This window comes from Megalops cyprinoides, chromosome 6 (genome assembly GCF_013368585.1).
Source record: "Megalops cyprinoides isolate fMegCyp1 chromosome 6, fMegCyp1.pri, whole genome shotgun sequence".
Classification (NCBI taxonomy): domain Eukaryota; kingdom Metazoa; phylum Chordata; class Actinopteri; order Elopiformes; family Megalopidae; genus Megalops; species Megalops cyprinoides.
The window spans coordinates 29,916,877-29,932,998 of record NC_050588.1 but is presented as its reverse complement, the minus strand read 5'-3'; the positions used below and the strand labels follow the sequence as shown (position 1 = coordinate 29,932,998).

The 16,122-nt window shown below is 43.7% G+C and overlaps 1 protein-coding gene across 1 annotated transcript in view; it reads left to right on the top strand.

Moving 5' to 3' along the window:
• The window catches only part of si:dkey-49n23.1 (semaphorin-3D), a 43,635-nt gene that overhangs the window by 5,013 nt on the left and 22,500 nt on the right, over nt 1-16,122 (top strand). Inside the window, exon 2 of the mRNA XM_036531773.1 lies at nt 14,922-15,162. Within this exon, the coding sequence (XP_036387666.1) occupies nt 15,009-15,162 (154 nt within the window). The 5' untranslated portion in view covers nt 14,922-15,008. The remainder of the gene's footprint in view (nt 1-14,921; nt 15,163-16,122) is intronic.

Below are 16,122 nucleotides of genomic sequence, written 5' to 3'. Positions count from 1 at the left end.
TTCCCTTGTGGTATCATAACTGTTGGCTCTCTCGTAGTGTTGTAACTGTTTTGCTACTACTTTAAACTACCCCTAATTCCAATGTTATCATGTAAGATTTTTATCTGGCTGTGGTTGGAATACCCTTAACACCATAGAGATTATTCATGTACTGTTGATTAGGGCTTTGCTCCTGTTGAGACTAGTCGGTCTGAGCTGGCAAAGGGTTTTTATTCCGATTATTTCTAGTTCGTTTACAGTTTTGACTCACATACACATGAATGTTTCCAGGATGAAACAGCACCTTATTTCAGAAAGACCGTATTATTGCCAACAATGAGAGCAAGAGAGCCTCTGAGTCTAGTGCATTGTTTTTGCTGGGCTTTGTCAAGTGAAGAGTGCCAAAAAAGCATATTTCCCTCCATATCTCTTGCCATGGATTTCCATTCCAATGCAAAACAAGATACAACAGTGGCACTAGACTGTCTCTTTTGCCCCCAGTTGAGTACTAGCCCTCTGTATTATTCATCAAATTAATGCTTGAACCCTCTGCCAACACAATGAGCCCCAAGAATCAACAGAGACACGTCTTAATTGAATTTTATGTGGACTCCCCAAACAGCAGGAATGACGGTTATTGGATTTAATATATGCATGTTCTGCTGGAGAGCTGAGGTAAGGGAAGGAGCTGGCTGGAGGACAACGCAGGGCGGCTGCAGGAGGGTTTAGTCATCGGAAGTGAGCGTTCGAGCTCTTGCTGTTTTGTGTGCGACCAGGGGCTGATACTTAATGTAAGTATAAATTGTGTAGTTGCCATGTTGATTGATACCATGCAGAAAAAGAAACTTACTGGTTATTTAGGCTATTGGTTAGCTGGACCACAGCACATGTGTTTGTTATATAACACCCCGCCCCCCCATATTATTTTGCTCTGGAGGGCATATGGGTGTGGACACGGGTGTGGGTATGTGTCAGCTGTGTGAGCATACTGTGGAGCAGTAATGTTCTAGACTCTGCTCTGAGAACAAAGGTTGCGTTGGAAGCTGAATTAACATTAATAAGTATATGTGATGAGCAGTCAGGCCTTTGTGAATAGGGCATTGTCATTATCGGTTCGGTTGTTTAAAGAGATTTTTTTTTTTTCCCCCTGCTGTTTCCCGCGTGAGAGGAGGGAGAGAAAGAGAGATGGGGACGCAGACCACCCAAAAAGAATGTCACACAGTGTCCCCTTGCAGCCACTGGTGTACAGCAGCATGCTTTGTCACTTCCGTACTTGTAGGGAGTGCGTGGAAAGAGTAGCTGGGTCAATTTGAAAGCGATTTTTCCCACAGAGAAAGCAGCCACCCCGTTTTCTGAGAGCACTTGTGAAAATGTAACGATGCAAATCAAGGAGGAGACAGTAGATACTGAAAATAAAACGAGGTTACACGGTGGCTCCTCTCTTTCATTCACACCATGAGGAAAATTGACAGTTAAGATTGTCCTTTATCGAGCAAAATAATCAACAGATATTTATCTAAAACAAAACATCAGTGGCGGACAATTTGATATATTCATGAAAGTACTTTGTCCTGAGTCCCCTGTCTGTTCACATACTCACTGGCCGAGTATGGCGTGGGTGGTATGTCTTGCTTTTATGCTATCATCTTGGCTGATTAACTGCACAGCGCTCTGATGCAGTTGCTTCCTCAGTAGCTCTCTCCTCACTATTCCAGGGACATTTATCAGTTCAGATCAAGGATTTGCTCTCTAGCCCTATCTTCCCTCTGCTCATGCCTGAATATGGTGACAAATGTGACTTTTGAGAATGCTCTAATGCTCAGATGGTAAACTCAGATGGTTAAGCATTAAGGGATGAGGACGTCACCGTCTGTTTAGATCAAGTGCCGGAAATGCATGCCTTAATCTGTTTTAAATGAGACCCTATTTTTAAGATATAGGAGGGCCCCCCTGCTCCCTCTTAGTCTTAAGTGGTAGCTCCAGTCATGACAGGCATGTCCAGTAATGAGGGCCTGCGTTTTGCCCGGCTGTCAGTGTTTTGACCTCACATGGGCGATGACAGACGTGGATCATCCTCTCACCTGCCCCTGGGGTTTGGGGGGGTGTGAGTGAGCATGGAGGGGTTGTTAGGGATACTGAGTTGAACAAGGGTTGCTCTCATCCTCTGGTGTGGAAAAAAATATCCTCTGGTGGAATCGTGGAATCCTGTTTTGCATTTCTGAGTTGACAGCAAGCACTGCCCAATATGTCTGTCATCTTGGTCTTGGTCTTTTTGACAAAGGAGTGGATCTTAGCATAAATGTTGTATCAATGTTGCTGTGGACAGGCTGGCAACCCACATTTTCCATTACAGGTCACAGATTATATTCAGTATAGTTCTTCAGTTCTAAATGAGCCAGCTGTGTTACCAACAGGTTACCAACCAGTGTTACCAACAGTAATACAAACAGTCTATCTGTATGATCATATTGAGTGAGTTTTAGTGTTGCTATTGTTAAAGAACCATTAAGCTGGAACCTGTCCTCTAACAACCATGTAAGCTGAATGCTGTGTTGTGTTAACAGTTTGGTTTCTTAACTACTGTTTACGCCTTAAAGGAGGCTCACCTGTATCCTCAGTCAAAATCCTTTAGTTAATGGTTACGTGTCGAATGCTGCAAAGGGGAGAACCAGCACATGCAGGGTCTACTAAAAAACTTAATTACCCATTGTATTTCTCAGTCATTATATTAATGAATTGCTTCTTATCTGCTTGAAGTCAACAATAATGTAGTTGAGCCAAGTGGTGTGTTTCCTTCCGGTAGTGATTCTGAGTGAGTCTGAGGTATGGCGCCAACATCAGGAAGAAACCAGGAAAGCGGGAAAGCAGTTCCATGTGGGCCAGGGTGGGGGTGGCTTCCTCAGAAATATCAATACAACCTTTTTAATCTAAATAAGAATATGACCAAGCTTAATAATGCCTTGCTGAAGATAAACCATGCCATATTCTGTTAACAAATGTTAGCAAAACTACTAAAAATATTATTTCCCAACTGCAGAAGTTTATTTTAATCACAGGAGAACAATGTGTCTGATGTGAATGAACTATTTTTGTTTGCTATTGTTTCTCTGTAGGCAAGTCAGTTCCAAAGAACTTAGCGTTGTGGGGGGAAGCTTTTCATTGCTACAGATCAAGCAGCTGTTGAGGTTTTGACTTCGCTGGAGTCAGACCCCTGGACTGGAATTCCAGCGTGTCATTCGTTTAAAGCCAGTTAGGTAGGCCTGTGCGAGGCCTTCTCCGTACAGACCCAGTGTGTATCCCAAGCAGCGGCTCAGTATCTGACAGAGTGCTGGTGTCCGCGATGACAATGGAGTTAGGCACTGCTGTGGTAGGCGCAGCAAGACACAGAGCTACAGATAACGGGTGGACAGCAGCCATCTCTGAGCTTTAGATAAGCTACTAGACTGAGCATTTGCACCTCCTCTAGAGGCGAGCAGTTGCCATTGTAGCCGTTAAGTGCTGCTGCTCGTACTGCAGTCTCACATACTCTAATGTACCTTTTGATGAGTCCTTATCAGTTTATAGCCCTCTCAACACCCTCCCAGCTTTGGCCGCTGACGGAGCCCCACCTGGAGCCAGAACAGCTCCAGCGTGGCTCTGTGCCTCTGGGTGGGAGTCTGGCCTGACCTCGCGGCTCAATTCACGTCAGTCTGGACTCTCCTGAAGAGTCCACTCCTCCCTGCAACAAACCCGTACTGTTCTTTCTCTCTTTATAAGTGGCAGTGGTGGAATTCTTGAGGCCAAGAGGCTCGAGATAAATCACAGCCAGATTATCTCAAAGTATGTGTCCGGAGGGGTGCACACAGAGATAAAACACTATTGTCAGACCTCTGCTTTTGTCTCTGATTTATTTCCCCCCTGCAGTGTCCTGCAGCTCTCAGCTCTTGCGTGAATGTAAGATGCTTTAATGGAAACAAATGCGCAAAGGTCTAATAGGCCCGAGAAAATGGATTAGGAACCAACTCATAATTTTACATTCCTTACTATATCTGTTTAGGATTAGGTGTCCTTGTATAAATCTTTTATGTGCCAGGTTCTGAAATAATGCACAAAACTGACCTTTCCTTGCACAGGGTATTTGTTTAGACAGGCTCTGTATTGGGCTTGGTGTTTTGCTTCAATACTTTCAGGTCTGTCTGAATTTGGCCTATTTAAATCAAACAGGGATCAGTTGATACCTTTCAAAACTTCAGCCAGGACAATCTCAAGGTACTTGGAATTCATCCCTCGCCTCAATTTATGTCTGTTCCTTTCCTTTATAGCTAAGTAAAAACATTCCCCAATGCATCTTAATTAGCCACAAATACAGATGGATAGATTGTACCCTCTAATTTGTGCTGATCCCAGCCTTAAGTAAAAGTTTGGTGTATGCCCCAGGGAAACAGCTTTAGACCAGCAGAGATCTCTGGAAATGCTTTGCCTAATTCCAAGGAAGTGCAGTGCCTTCTAATTAGGTTTCTGTAAGGAAAATGGTGGAGGCTTTTTCCTCCAAATAGGAAGTGTGAAGAGCAGAGGGCTGCACATATGCGAAACCTACTCCCTGCCATGCTTCACCTCACTGTTTGCAAGCATGAGTGCACATGCACAGAAGTCATTATGCACAGACTCTGATCCCAGCAAGGACTTAATGAGCTACATAAAAAGAGTAAAATAATCACCATTGTGCATGCGCGCGCGCACACACACACACACACACACACACACACACACACACACACACACACCCATACACACATGCACATGCACATGAATATGTGTAGTACTGTAGTACATTGCAGAGTATGGGAAAGCCACCTATAATCAGACTGGCTCTGCTGCCACTTTTAATAAACAAGTGTTGAGAGGAATGTTTTAAGGTAGGCTGGGATTCTGGATTCATTCAGATTGGTAGGCATGTATGTACCTAACAAGTGCACTGTGTCCTTATTAGATAAATTAGATTAGATTAGATTAGAGCAAAATACCTGTTTGGAATAGGGACCATATAATATATCAGCTCCCACAAACACAGCAGTCACACCCAATTCTTACCTCTGCCAGGTGCTACAAGGTACTGACTCCACACGTTTCTGTTTTTTTTTTTTTTTTAATCTTGTGGTCCTTTTTTGGAGGGTTTGGTTTTCATCTCTGCATTGATGTAAAGTAATAGATGAATATATTTAACATTAGTCATTGTAATAATGGAGTTAAGAAGGAGTTGTGCCCCATGTTTTACTTAGCCTCACACCTTGGATGTGAGGGTGTGTCTGTAACTATGCAGCGCCTGTAGCAGTTTGTATTGTCTGAAACTTTGCAGATAATGCTGGGTATTAACACTTACTCCTGTGTCACTTTAGTTGAAGTTCTCCTGCCACTGAGGTACTTCCTATGTTTTTGGTGGGCCAAAGGTACGTATCTACAAAAACATGTCCCTATTGATATATTTAGCCAAGCACAGCTGGGCTGTCATCCTGCTGGTGTTGTTCGCTTGTTGACGCACCGTGTTGCGAGACTAAACAAGAGCAGGAACAATTGGGTGTCTAGACTGACCATCTTTACAAGCTGACTTTTACATACGGTAAAAGGATCATAAAGAGAGAGAAGGGCCCGTTTCTCTGTGTTTGCCCCACCTCTGCCAGTGCGGTTGCGTTGCGTGCTACCGCAGTGGTGTGGAGGTCACACAGGAAGTCGCCACAAAAGGCTGCCAGGATACTGCCTGTGTCACCGGATCTGGGGACCATCCCCAGAGGTCTGGAGCTGGAGGCAACGGGGATCTTCCCAGGAGGATTTTTACTCATTCCTGACAGGAATGGAGGAGAGGGGGGTGTGGGGAAGTCAGGTCAGCCACGAAGGAGTCTTGGCATACTGAGCTCTGCAAGGTCACGTCACCGTGTATTGTGTTTTTGTTTGTTTTCAGCGTCAATGCAAATCAAGTTACAGTTGCTTTACCATATGAGGAAGTGAAGTGCATTGTGCTGCTACTGTCCACTGGTTTCCTTTTCCTGTCCCCGTAAGAATGTGTGCGTTAGAGAAGTATCGTCTGTCATGAGAAGCACGTGCATTGGGATTACCATACTCAAGGGTGCTGATAATGCACTGCAGTACCTGCTCTAGTTTTGCTGTGGGTTAATTCCAGTTTTTCTTTCTGTCTGTCCAATAGAGCAGTGAATGCTCATGGGATTTTAGAGGCAAACAGAAGCATAATTTCATTTTCTGATATTAAGATAAATACTGCATCTTCCCACATGACAGAGAGTGAAGACCAGAATAGATTTTTTTTTCTCAAAAAGTCAGTTATTTATGTGGTGCTTCTGGTTTGTAAATATTTCAACTTCTGTTTCGTCATTTCTGACTAGAGATAACCCCCAATTTCAAAATATACAGATCTCAGTGCTTGTTTATTTGCAGTTCTCGTGGTGGAAACTCATGAGATTGGTGCTCCAGTATGTACAATATAACTTGGTATATGGCTCACAGTTTGTAGAAAGGAAGACCTTAATAGATTACCTGACCGTGATTTTTTTCCCAACCTTTCTGCACAGATGGATGCTGTTGTCTTATGATTCCCAGATGGTCCTGGAAATGAGGCCTAAGAAAACGTGTTTCAGAGCAGACAATAGCCGGGTCTTGGTTACTACTTTCCAGCTGGAGAGCAGGGTGAGGAGGAAGGGGTCTTTCTTTCAGTGGGGTGCTTTGTGGAGATATCAGACGTCATTCAGCGGGTTTGCATGGGATCAGACGTCTTGGAATACCAAATGAATCACTCTGAATACCCCCCTGTCGGATTAGGGAAAGAAGACTTTCTCAGCCCCTTCCATGCAGTCTACAATCAGCTGCTTGTTTTAGGGTTGCCAGGGTCTTCAGGATTCTGCCTGTTCTCTCAGGGCCAGACCAAGATTGACACTCAGCGATCTAAGGCACAGCCTTGAATGTTGCATGACATCATCAAAGAGCAAAAGTGGCCATTAGTTTCTTGATTCTGCTGTCGAAATGACTATCATTTATTCTTTTGATGGGATATTTTATATACCATGAGGCAGAAAGGCACTGGGTTGGGTAACAGTGCCTCTCTGAACATGTAAGAGAGGCAGGGGAAACAAGCCAACATTGTATTACTATTAATGAGGCATGCCAATCTCTGCCTTTGATGTACATTCTAAGGAGTATGATTTGTTTTCAGTTTCTTTGACTAAAAAGAGCAAGAAGGCCTTATAATATTGATCTTGGAATTCAGTATAATTGGATTGTAGGTCAATATGCGTACTGCTTATTGATTTTATGCAGATTAGAATTACACGCATAAAAATGCATACTAAAGCTGTAATATTGTATGTATTTATATGTTAGTGTGTCAGTTTATTTGTTTAGCTGTCTTTTGGTGAGACATTCGTTCATTGTTTCTAAAAAAAAAAGAAGCAAAAAAATCATTTATCCTTTCAATATGAATCCAGTTCTATGTGATTTGTGGAGTTTAGACTGTATACTGGCCAGCCGATGAATCTCTGCCAAGGAAGCTGAGTTTTGGTTGAAATTGCTGCACTAGATCTTTCAGCACCCGTGATCCAGACACTGGTCTCTGCTCTGACTGTAGTGTGTCTAATGTTTCTTCTAATAATGTGAGATGAAGCATACGTGGAAGAATATTTTAGTGAAAACATAAATTGAATGCAAGTTTTGGACCATGCCAACCCAAACCTACGGGAACTGTGCAGAAATAGTTCTCCCACACAAAAGCAACTCTGGCTGGCTTATCATGAGTACTAAGAATATAATTTTAGTCATGTAAGTGTTGTGAATTGTGTGTGTGCATCTGTGTGTGTGTGTGTGTGTGTGTGTGTGAGAGAGAGAGAGAGAGAGAGAGAGACAGACAGAGAGAATCCAAAGAGAAGAACATGGAGGAGTCCTCACTTCCCCTACTTTGTGCACTGCTCCTACTGTGACACTGGAGGAAGATCACTGTGTGTGTGTGTGTGTTTGTCTATGTGTGTGTGTATGGGGGAAGTGGGTGCTTGCCTCACTCGGATCTCTACATATTTATCCATATTTTGAAATGTTAGGACAGGTGCGTGATATACCAGAGTGTAAAATTAACTTGACATTGAAACAGATACATATGTTGCATTCATTCCACAGGTGCACTGACGGATCAGACTGCTACACAGGTTTACGTGGTGCATGAATAGTTCAGCTGTGAGGAAATTAAAAATAGGCCAAGAATGCACACGTGCACGCGCAAATACACACCCTGAGAGAATGGCCTTCTCTCCTTCATTGTTGTTGTCTGGTGAGGGGCTGGAAGCAACAATAGAGCAAAGAATAGCAGTCCAGGCCACACAACGCCAGTCAGTGCTATAAAGGCAATGGAGGCTTGTGAAAGTAGACTTGCAATGGTAAACGCTATTCGGCTTTAATAAGCACCAGGCTGAAGGCAGATACTGAGCCTTTTGTCCTGTTTTAGTGTTTAACATTTAACTTTACCACTGGCTTTTGATGATGTTCTTTTATTCTTTCACAAAGAAAAGTGAAGCTTCCGCAGATACCTCTGGAGCTTGAAACGCTTGCCTATCCAGTTTCACCCTAATGGCTAGTGCTGGGTCTTTTCAAAGCAGCAGACCTGGCTTTCGGAAGGGACCGTAAATCTTTATTTTTCTACACTAACCCCCCCCCCCCCCCCCCCCCCCCCCCGCCACCCAACCCAGTCACCCAGACAGATGTTGGTATCTGGAACTGAGGAATCTAGTGCTTAGTAGTTCCCAGTGTCTGGTATGTGCCAGAGGAGTGAGCAGCATGAGTCAGTGCATGTTCCGTTCTGCTGATTGGAACCTGGTAAGAATTCTGGATCAGAGGGGTAGTTTATTGTAGCGTTTAGGAGGCATGCATTGCAAGTGATGTGGGAGTGTTCTCTGTTAATGTGTATCACCCAAAACACCCACACTCTTCCCCGTGATCAGTGTGATGTTTTGTTTAAATGACCTCTTGGGCTCGATGTCTGCGGTTCAGACATCAAAGAAGGACTCTGAACCACGCAGAAGATGGAGGACACAAGAGTGGACACCAACAGCAACAGGAGGCTGATTTTATTGCTCTCTGTGTGCTTTGTTCCCCTCCCCAAATCTCTGCATCAGTGCCCGTGCTGTGACCCAGCTGCCCCCTCTGGTGTGGCAGGCAGAGCAATACTGTGAGTTGAAGCATGCAACAGCCTGCTAGCCCGCTCCGCCTCTCTTTCTCCTACTGAGGAACAAAAGCCAAAGACTCCGCTTATTTTCATTTCTTTCATTCTGAGTCCGTTGGTTATTGATTGCCATGAAAGTGTTCTAAGGACTTGGTTCCTCTCCGTCATGCAGGACAGGGACAGGTTGTGGCACCAGCTTCAGGAGTGCGGCTCCGTGTGTTTAAACAAAGTCTGTCTTGTGACGTGTGTACGTCGGACGTGGAATGTCGGCCCCCCGACGGATTGCGCACAGACGTGTTTGTCTTGGTGACCTGGCAGCACGCCAGTGTGTTCGCACCTCGTCCTCAGCAGAGGGTGGAAAACGACGATGCTCCTTTTCCTCAGCAGTGCAGATGTTAGCCCTTGTTTTGCTGCCTTTATCAGCTGTTGAGTAGCACAGAGATGTTAATGAATGGAGTGAACTGAACCAGACGTTTACCCCAATGCAAAGAAACTCCGGCTGTGTAATGAATGGAGGATTGCTTCAGAGCGTCGTCTCCTCAGGAGTAACGCTTTCTCAAACCTCATTTCTCATTCGGCTTTCAACGTTGGCGCTTCAATTCAAATCTGCTCCTGTCCTTGCAGAATGGGAGGGTTCCTGGAAAAGAAAAACAAAACAAAAGAAGAATGCAGGAAAAATTCATTCAGTCTTTCTCTCTGTCGGGCCTCTAGAAAAGCTGGCGCGGCCTTGAATGAGCGCAGCAGTGGGCTAATTATGGTGTGACTTGGCACTCAGTATGTGTTGCTAAGCCTTGCCCGTTACTACCAAGTGGCAGCCCAACTGTTGTGCCAAAAGCTTATAGTGCCAAAGCCTGCGTCATGAGATGTGTTGCTCCTAGCTTATGCTCCCAGGCCCTCGGGACTGGGACAGGGCTTGCCTTCCTGTCACCTCAAATCAGGCAAGGCGGGACACTACATAATGAGGCTACAGTAAGAGGCTGAAGGGTTAGGCCCGTTCTGAGATGCTACACTGAAAAGGCCGGGGTTGTGATTGAATTGTGAAAGTGGATCAGAAGGAGGTAGAATCAGAATGAGGTAGCGGGCAGAATGGGTGTGCTGCACACATCCTCAGATGTCTTTGTGCGGGATGAGGAATGGGGCTCGGGTGCTTGTTTTTCAGCTGGTTGGGCTCAGTGTTCTCAGCTGTCAGGGTGGCAGGTCTTTTCACAGCTCACTAAGGACACTAATGAGAGGACTTGCTTTTCATTCAGCTGGTGTCAATCCAGAGAAATTTATTAAGGTCTTATCTCCTGTCTGACAGGCACCGTTCCACATCTCATATCAGCATTTAGGCAGCCAGAACATGTTTTCATTCCTGTCTTTAAACTGATGTGATTCTCTAAAGGTCTGAATTAAATCAGCTCAATAGTTTATTACAGAAGAAACGCTCAAAATCACCATGAAATACATGTTGTTGTAAATAGTCTGTGTAATTTGAGGTGTATTCTCAGAAAAAAATCACTGCTTTGTTAAGAGACGGGATATTCATATTCAGTTTAAAGAAGTTTACTGGAGTAAAAGGGTTTTATATTCATCTGTTAATGGTGAAATGTATTACAAACAGATTTGAAACCATAACTTATTGCAGCATTAGTCCCTCCCTTGAATTTTTTTTTTAAGAAAATGTTGGGGAAATGTGGATGAAGACCAAGCTAAACAAGTTCATAGGAGGGAGGGACTTTGTATCAGGGAAGGAGGTTGATATCAGCTATAATTATAAAAGTAATGCAGAGATGAAAGGGCGTCTCACAATTCATATGTTCATAATGAAGAAAGGTACACTTTGTGCTCCAGAATCACAGTTGAAAACATTTTGTAAACAGGGGGTGTGACTGTTCTGGTCTTCAAAGAAGTAAGTAACTTTGTGTTCTGGGATGCATTACATGTTGTTTTTTTTTTATTCCTCTGTAAACGATCAAGCATGATACTCCAGTATCAGCCATGCATGCAAGAGCTAGTGCATGAGGCTACAGTTAAGCCTTCAGTTTAATGTCCATGTGAAACTGGTTTGACTTTCAGTGATATTTCTTTGTCCATATTATATATTACGCTCTTTACCAAGCATCATTCAGAAATACTTCCCCCAAAGAAGTCTGATAAAAAACAAGCGATTAATGTTCTTGTCCAGATTTTTAACAAAGACCATTTACAAAGTGATGGCATATTGTTTAATTCTGGAAGATATTCTACTTCTCCGGTTAAAGATAGCCAAAGAGCTGCCAAAGCAGGAACTCCACTGGTTTCTCATCTTTCACTGAATACTGGCACATTAAAGAGAGGGAGAGAGGCATGAAGGCAACTGTCCAGGAAATCAGCAGTACCCTGTACCTCTATCACTGAGTATCACTTAGATGCAGCTGTATCACTACTCATTTTTTGTTATTTTTTTTCCCCCACTACAGCTAAGGAAATATAGTGAAGACATTTTTGTTGTGCTTTCCTATCTATGACTTGAATGCCCAAAGTCTCCTCAATCAGATCCACCCTCCTTTAATGTAACACAAACAGCTGTCTCTACTTTTTGGGTTGTGTACAGTCTTATATGAGTCAGTAAAAACAAATTAATGTACTTTCGGTGTTTTTCATGCTTTTGTGTTAGATCATTTCTGACCTCTCAAACCTGAGGACTGTGGCCTGGGGCTGTTTTTTTCACCCAACAAAGCTGATAGGAAAGGTCTGTGTCCAAGGAAACTGGACCTATTTCCTGTACACAAACAGGCATTACATTTCACCGCACACTCAACAGACATGCCATCTGGAAGTGGCCGAATATCGAGTGCTTCCTCTTCCCATCGCAGCTCAGGTCATTTTCCCACAACGTGTTTGTTTGTTTTTCAAAGTTCTTTATGCAGAAATGGACAAAGCCAGCCTGTGAAATGGGCAATACAGCAGCTTAGCCTATAGAGAAGTGTGACTTAGAGGGTCATTGAGCTATTGTGTTACAGTGGTAAAGGATCTGCAGTCATTTCTTGAATAGCACTTGCTTCCTTAAGTAGCCAGTGAGATGCAGCCAGAAGCCTTTCTAGGATTTCTGATGATGATTGAAGCCATGTCTTTGTTATTCCTTATAAATCAAGGTCACCAAATAGGGAGAGCTGCTGTTTTAATGGTAACTTATGATATGTAATACAAATCTCTTTTTTCCCCACCTGAATTTGGTAACTGCTGACACCTGCATTTAAAAAAAAAGCTAATTAAATTATAATGAATTGCCGAGAAACTGTGATGGATCACATTTATTCTCTCCGGTATTGTTGTTATGATTTTTTCAGTCATGCGCGTTTTTCACATATGTAGTCAATAACTCAGGGCTGTTCCCTCATTCCCATTAGGAGAAGATGAAGTGCTCTGTGACCGGTCTGAAAAGCGTAATAGACTCTGCGATCTCCCTAATCTCTCCCTGAAACCCACACTTGCAACCAGGCCTCTCTGCAGTAAAAGGCAGGCCTCGGCCGCTGTCCAGGCCCACGGAGGTGGAGGTGGAGGTAGAGAGGGGTGATAAATTGGGGGGGGGGGGGGGGGGGAATTAACGTGTTGTGTAAGAGCGGCCATAAAAGTGTCACCTCCTCTTACCATTTGATGCCTTTCCAGTTGTGCCCTTTTCATGACAGAATGCTTTGAGGATGAAATGCTCACAAATTTTAAGCAGCTTTTTCCCCACACATCCTGATTAAATCTATCAGACTCTTGGGAAACTTTGATAAAAAGAAGCTATTAACATGACAAACTACTAGAAACATAAAAAAGACTGTATAAAAGTAGTTCATTTGTCTGCCCTGTTGTATAAACTAGGCCTTTGGCTTTATTACGGTGAATTAACCTTTGAATGTGTCATACATGCTAGTCTTTTGATGGATAAAGTTTGACATACTGCGTGGTGCGACATTGTGAGGGGCAATGTGAGTATTCACTTAAGCTGATGGTAATCCCCTGTAAGGTGATATCTCTGGTACTTTTTCTACCTTAATGTGTAAATGTTAATGTTTTGCCCATCCCTGGTCTATCAGCATTTACCTCTTCTTTGGAAGTCTACTTAATGGCGCCAGCGTAGTTCCACAGCCAACCATGCAAATATGTTACCATGACAACAGCCAGTTAAGGGGGAAGTCTGTGCAGAGTTCCCTATTTATTAACTCTTAACCTATTTCCGTTTAAGAGAGGTTGTAATCAAGTAAGCGAGCTGGATATTCATAACAAAATCCAATATTACTATGGTGTTTCTGAGTGAAACCCAGCTTCGTTGTTATTATTGTTGGGGCACTGTGTTTATTTGGGTTGGCTTCACCTTTATTTGACAGCTGAGGGAGGGAAGTAGTTAAAATGTTTGAAGTTATACAAGTGACTTGTTTACTTTGTTTGACCTCGGCAGGAAAAAAAAATGAAGATGGCTGAACTGATTAGTCATGGGAACATTTTACTACACAATGTGTTATTTTTTCCCTCAACCTGAAATGAGTCCGCCAATGTTGTTCACACTGACCGAGCACCTCGACATCAGGTTTCCGTCCAGTGTGCAATAAACATGCATGTTTTTTGAGGCCAAGTCCCCAAAGGGATCGTCTGTTATCTCTTTCCTCTTAAGTACTTCCCCAAACCCCACTGACCCAAGTGGGTCGTACTTTGTGAAGCGTGGCTGTTTGTCATTACATCAAGTGACCCCCCAATGCTCGTGCTGGACAGATACGTGCTCTTCAGCCTCCAAGTTAGGATGCATGTCAACACTCTGGTACCATTGTTCCGGAATGCTGGTTGGAGAGCTTTTTAGTCTTGTTAAGAAGAAGGAACCTTGACCTGAGCAGAAGAGAAAAATGCACGTTTTACCCCCACAGTATGGCCATATCTTATTGTCTTTGGCGACAACAACCTGTCAGTCATAAATGTCCTGAGCACAAAGGTGGACCGAGTCACTGTAGATATTTATTCAGGTTGCAAAGACTAAAAACTTTGGACAACTTAACTGGCAATCAGTGTAATAAACGGTGATTGAATGGGTTGTTTTCATAGCAGCATTGTTTGAAAGTCACTAGAGCCTACCAATTTGGATGTATGCCCAGATGTGGAAATCATCAGGTGCCTGCTGCCAGCTATGAGGCTTGTGTGAAATACCGCAGCGGTAAGCAATACATCTTTCGGAAAGCCTGGTTGCAGAAAGCTCAGTTTAGAGATTAAAAGAGGGAAGTTCAAGAGCTTACCTGAGCTTTTGGTCTTGCCTCCCACCTCTGTGGGTGTTCTAGCACCGTGTCAGTCCAGCATTGGGGTGAGGTGGGCATCACTTCTTTGGCCTCTCCCTCATATGTTACCCATCACATCGCAGCACAAAATCACCATCCAGAACCATCTCTGTTGTCGCACGAAGGTGGAATGAACGTCCACAATTCATCTGTTCTGCTGAGTCCCTCACTACCTTCAAGAAACATCTGAAGACACGCTCACCTGATCACCTGAATCATTCCTACCTAAAACAACTTCTCTTGTCTTAATCTTTGTTTTCCTTTACTATAAAAACAGATCTAATGGTTTAATGCACTCATATCTCTAGCAGCTAGCTTGTACCTAGTCTGGCCAGTTTTTGAAACCTGGTCATGAAGCACTTCTAATACTGTTGACTCCTTATGTGACTTTTTGCTTGTGTTGTACTCTGCCTCACTTGTAAGTCTCTTTGGATAAAAGCGTCTGCCAAATAAATAAATGTAAATGTAAATGTGTCTCCCAGGCTGCTCTCGGATGCTGCTGAGGCCAGCGTGAGGGTGATGTGACAGAGAGACAACGCCCTGCACGCGCAAACCAGAAGAAGCCGGACATGGGCATCTTGGGAATGCGGAAGCATGTGTGTGGGTGGGTGGGGCCAGGACACACCTATCTGCTGCTGCTGTCTGTCCTCCACTTGCTGCTGCCTGCTGTGGCCTCCATCTCCTGGACCCAGAGCGCCCCCAGAATGGAGCTCTCATATGCAGGTGGGTCACTGCTCAACGCCCCCCCAATACATACTCTACAGAACTGAGTATAGGTGTGCTTCATCATAGAGCAAAGAACTAAACGAAAGGCTTTTTGATCGTCTGTTGATGGTTCAAAGATTTTTGCCCATATAACACATTTTTGCCATTCACGAGTGAGTGCATATATGTGTTGGAGGTGTGTTGTTTTTTTTTTAATGCAAAATATTTTTAAAATTCAACTTAAAAATTGAATGTGAGAGACATGAGGAGGGGAGGAGGTGTTTTATTGTATTGTTTTATCTCATGTGAGGTAATGCCTGACATCGGTCCAACAATGTCTCTGTGGAAACCGCCAAGACTCCCACCATAAAGAGCACTATCAACACTGTGTCTGAATGGAGAGATCACAGGATCAGCTTTGATGCTGTCTCTCTTTACCTACTGTATGGCTTGAGGAAATCCACAGGTCATTAATTTGACTTTGTCCAAATCACCAGACAGCAGCTGTCCTAGACAAAGACCACAGGAAACCACCGGCTTATTTTATCTCTAAAGCCAAAAGCAAACAAGTTGGTCTGCAAAAAAACAATCACAATTTAATGCCTGCAGATTCAAGGGTGGCGTCACAAAATACCACACAAATACTCTCCCAGCCGCGATTGCAACCATTTTTAGTATGTTTTGTTGACCTTAAGTAAACACCATCAAGTGTCCAGAATGCAGAGGACAAGGATGGAGCATTCAAAAAGCAACAATAGCAATGACTTCACCACCACCAAGAAAGTTTCATCATCTATCCCCTGAGAAGTTTTTCTGGCTTACTCCCATGTCTGGAGACCCATCCTCAAAGTCCTCTCCCTATCACCACGTCACAGCTGACCACAGGGACTGACCTCAGGAACTGAACAGACTCCACTGGCTTCCTGATGGGAAAATGTGCACAAGGAGAGAATGGCCTGGATGTAATTTCCAAGTGCC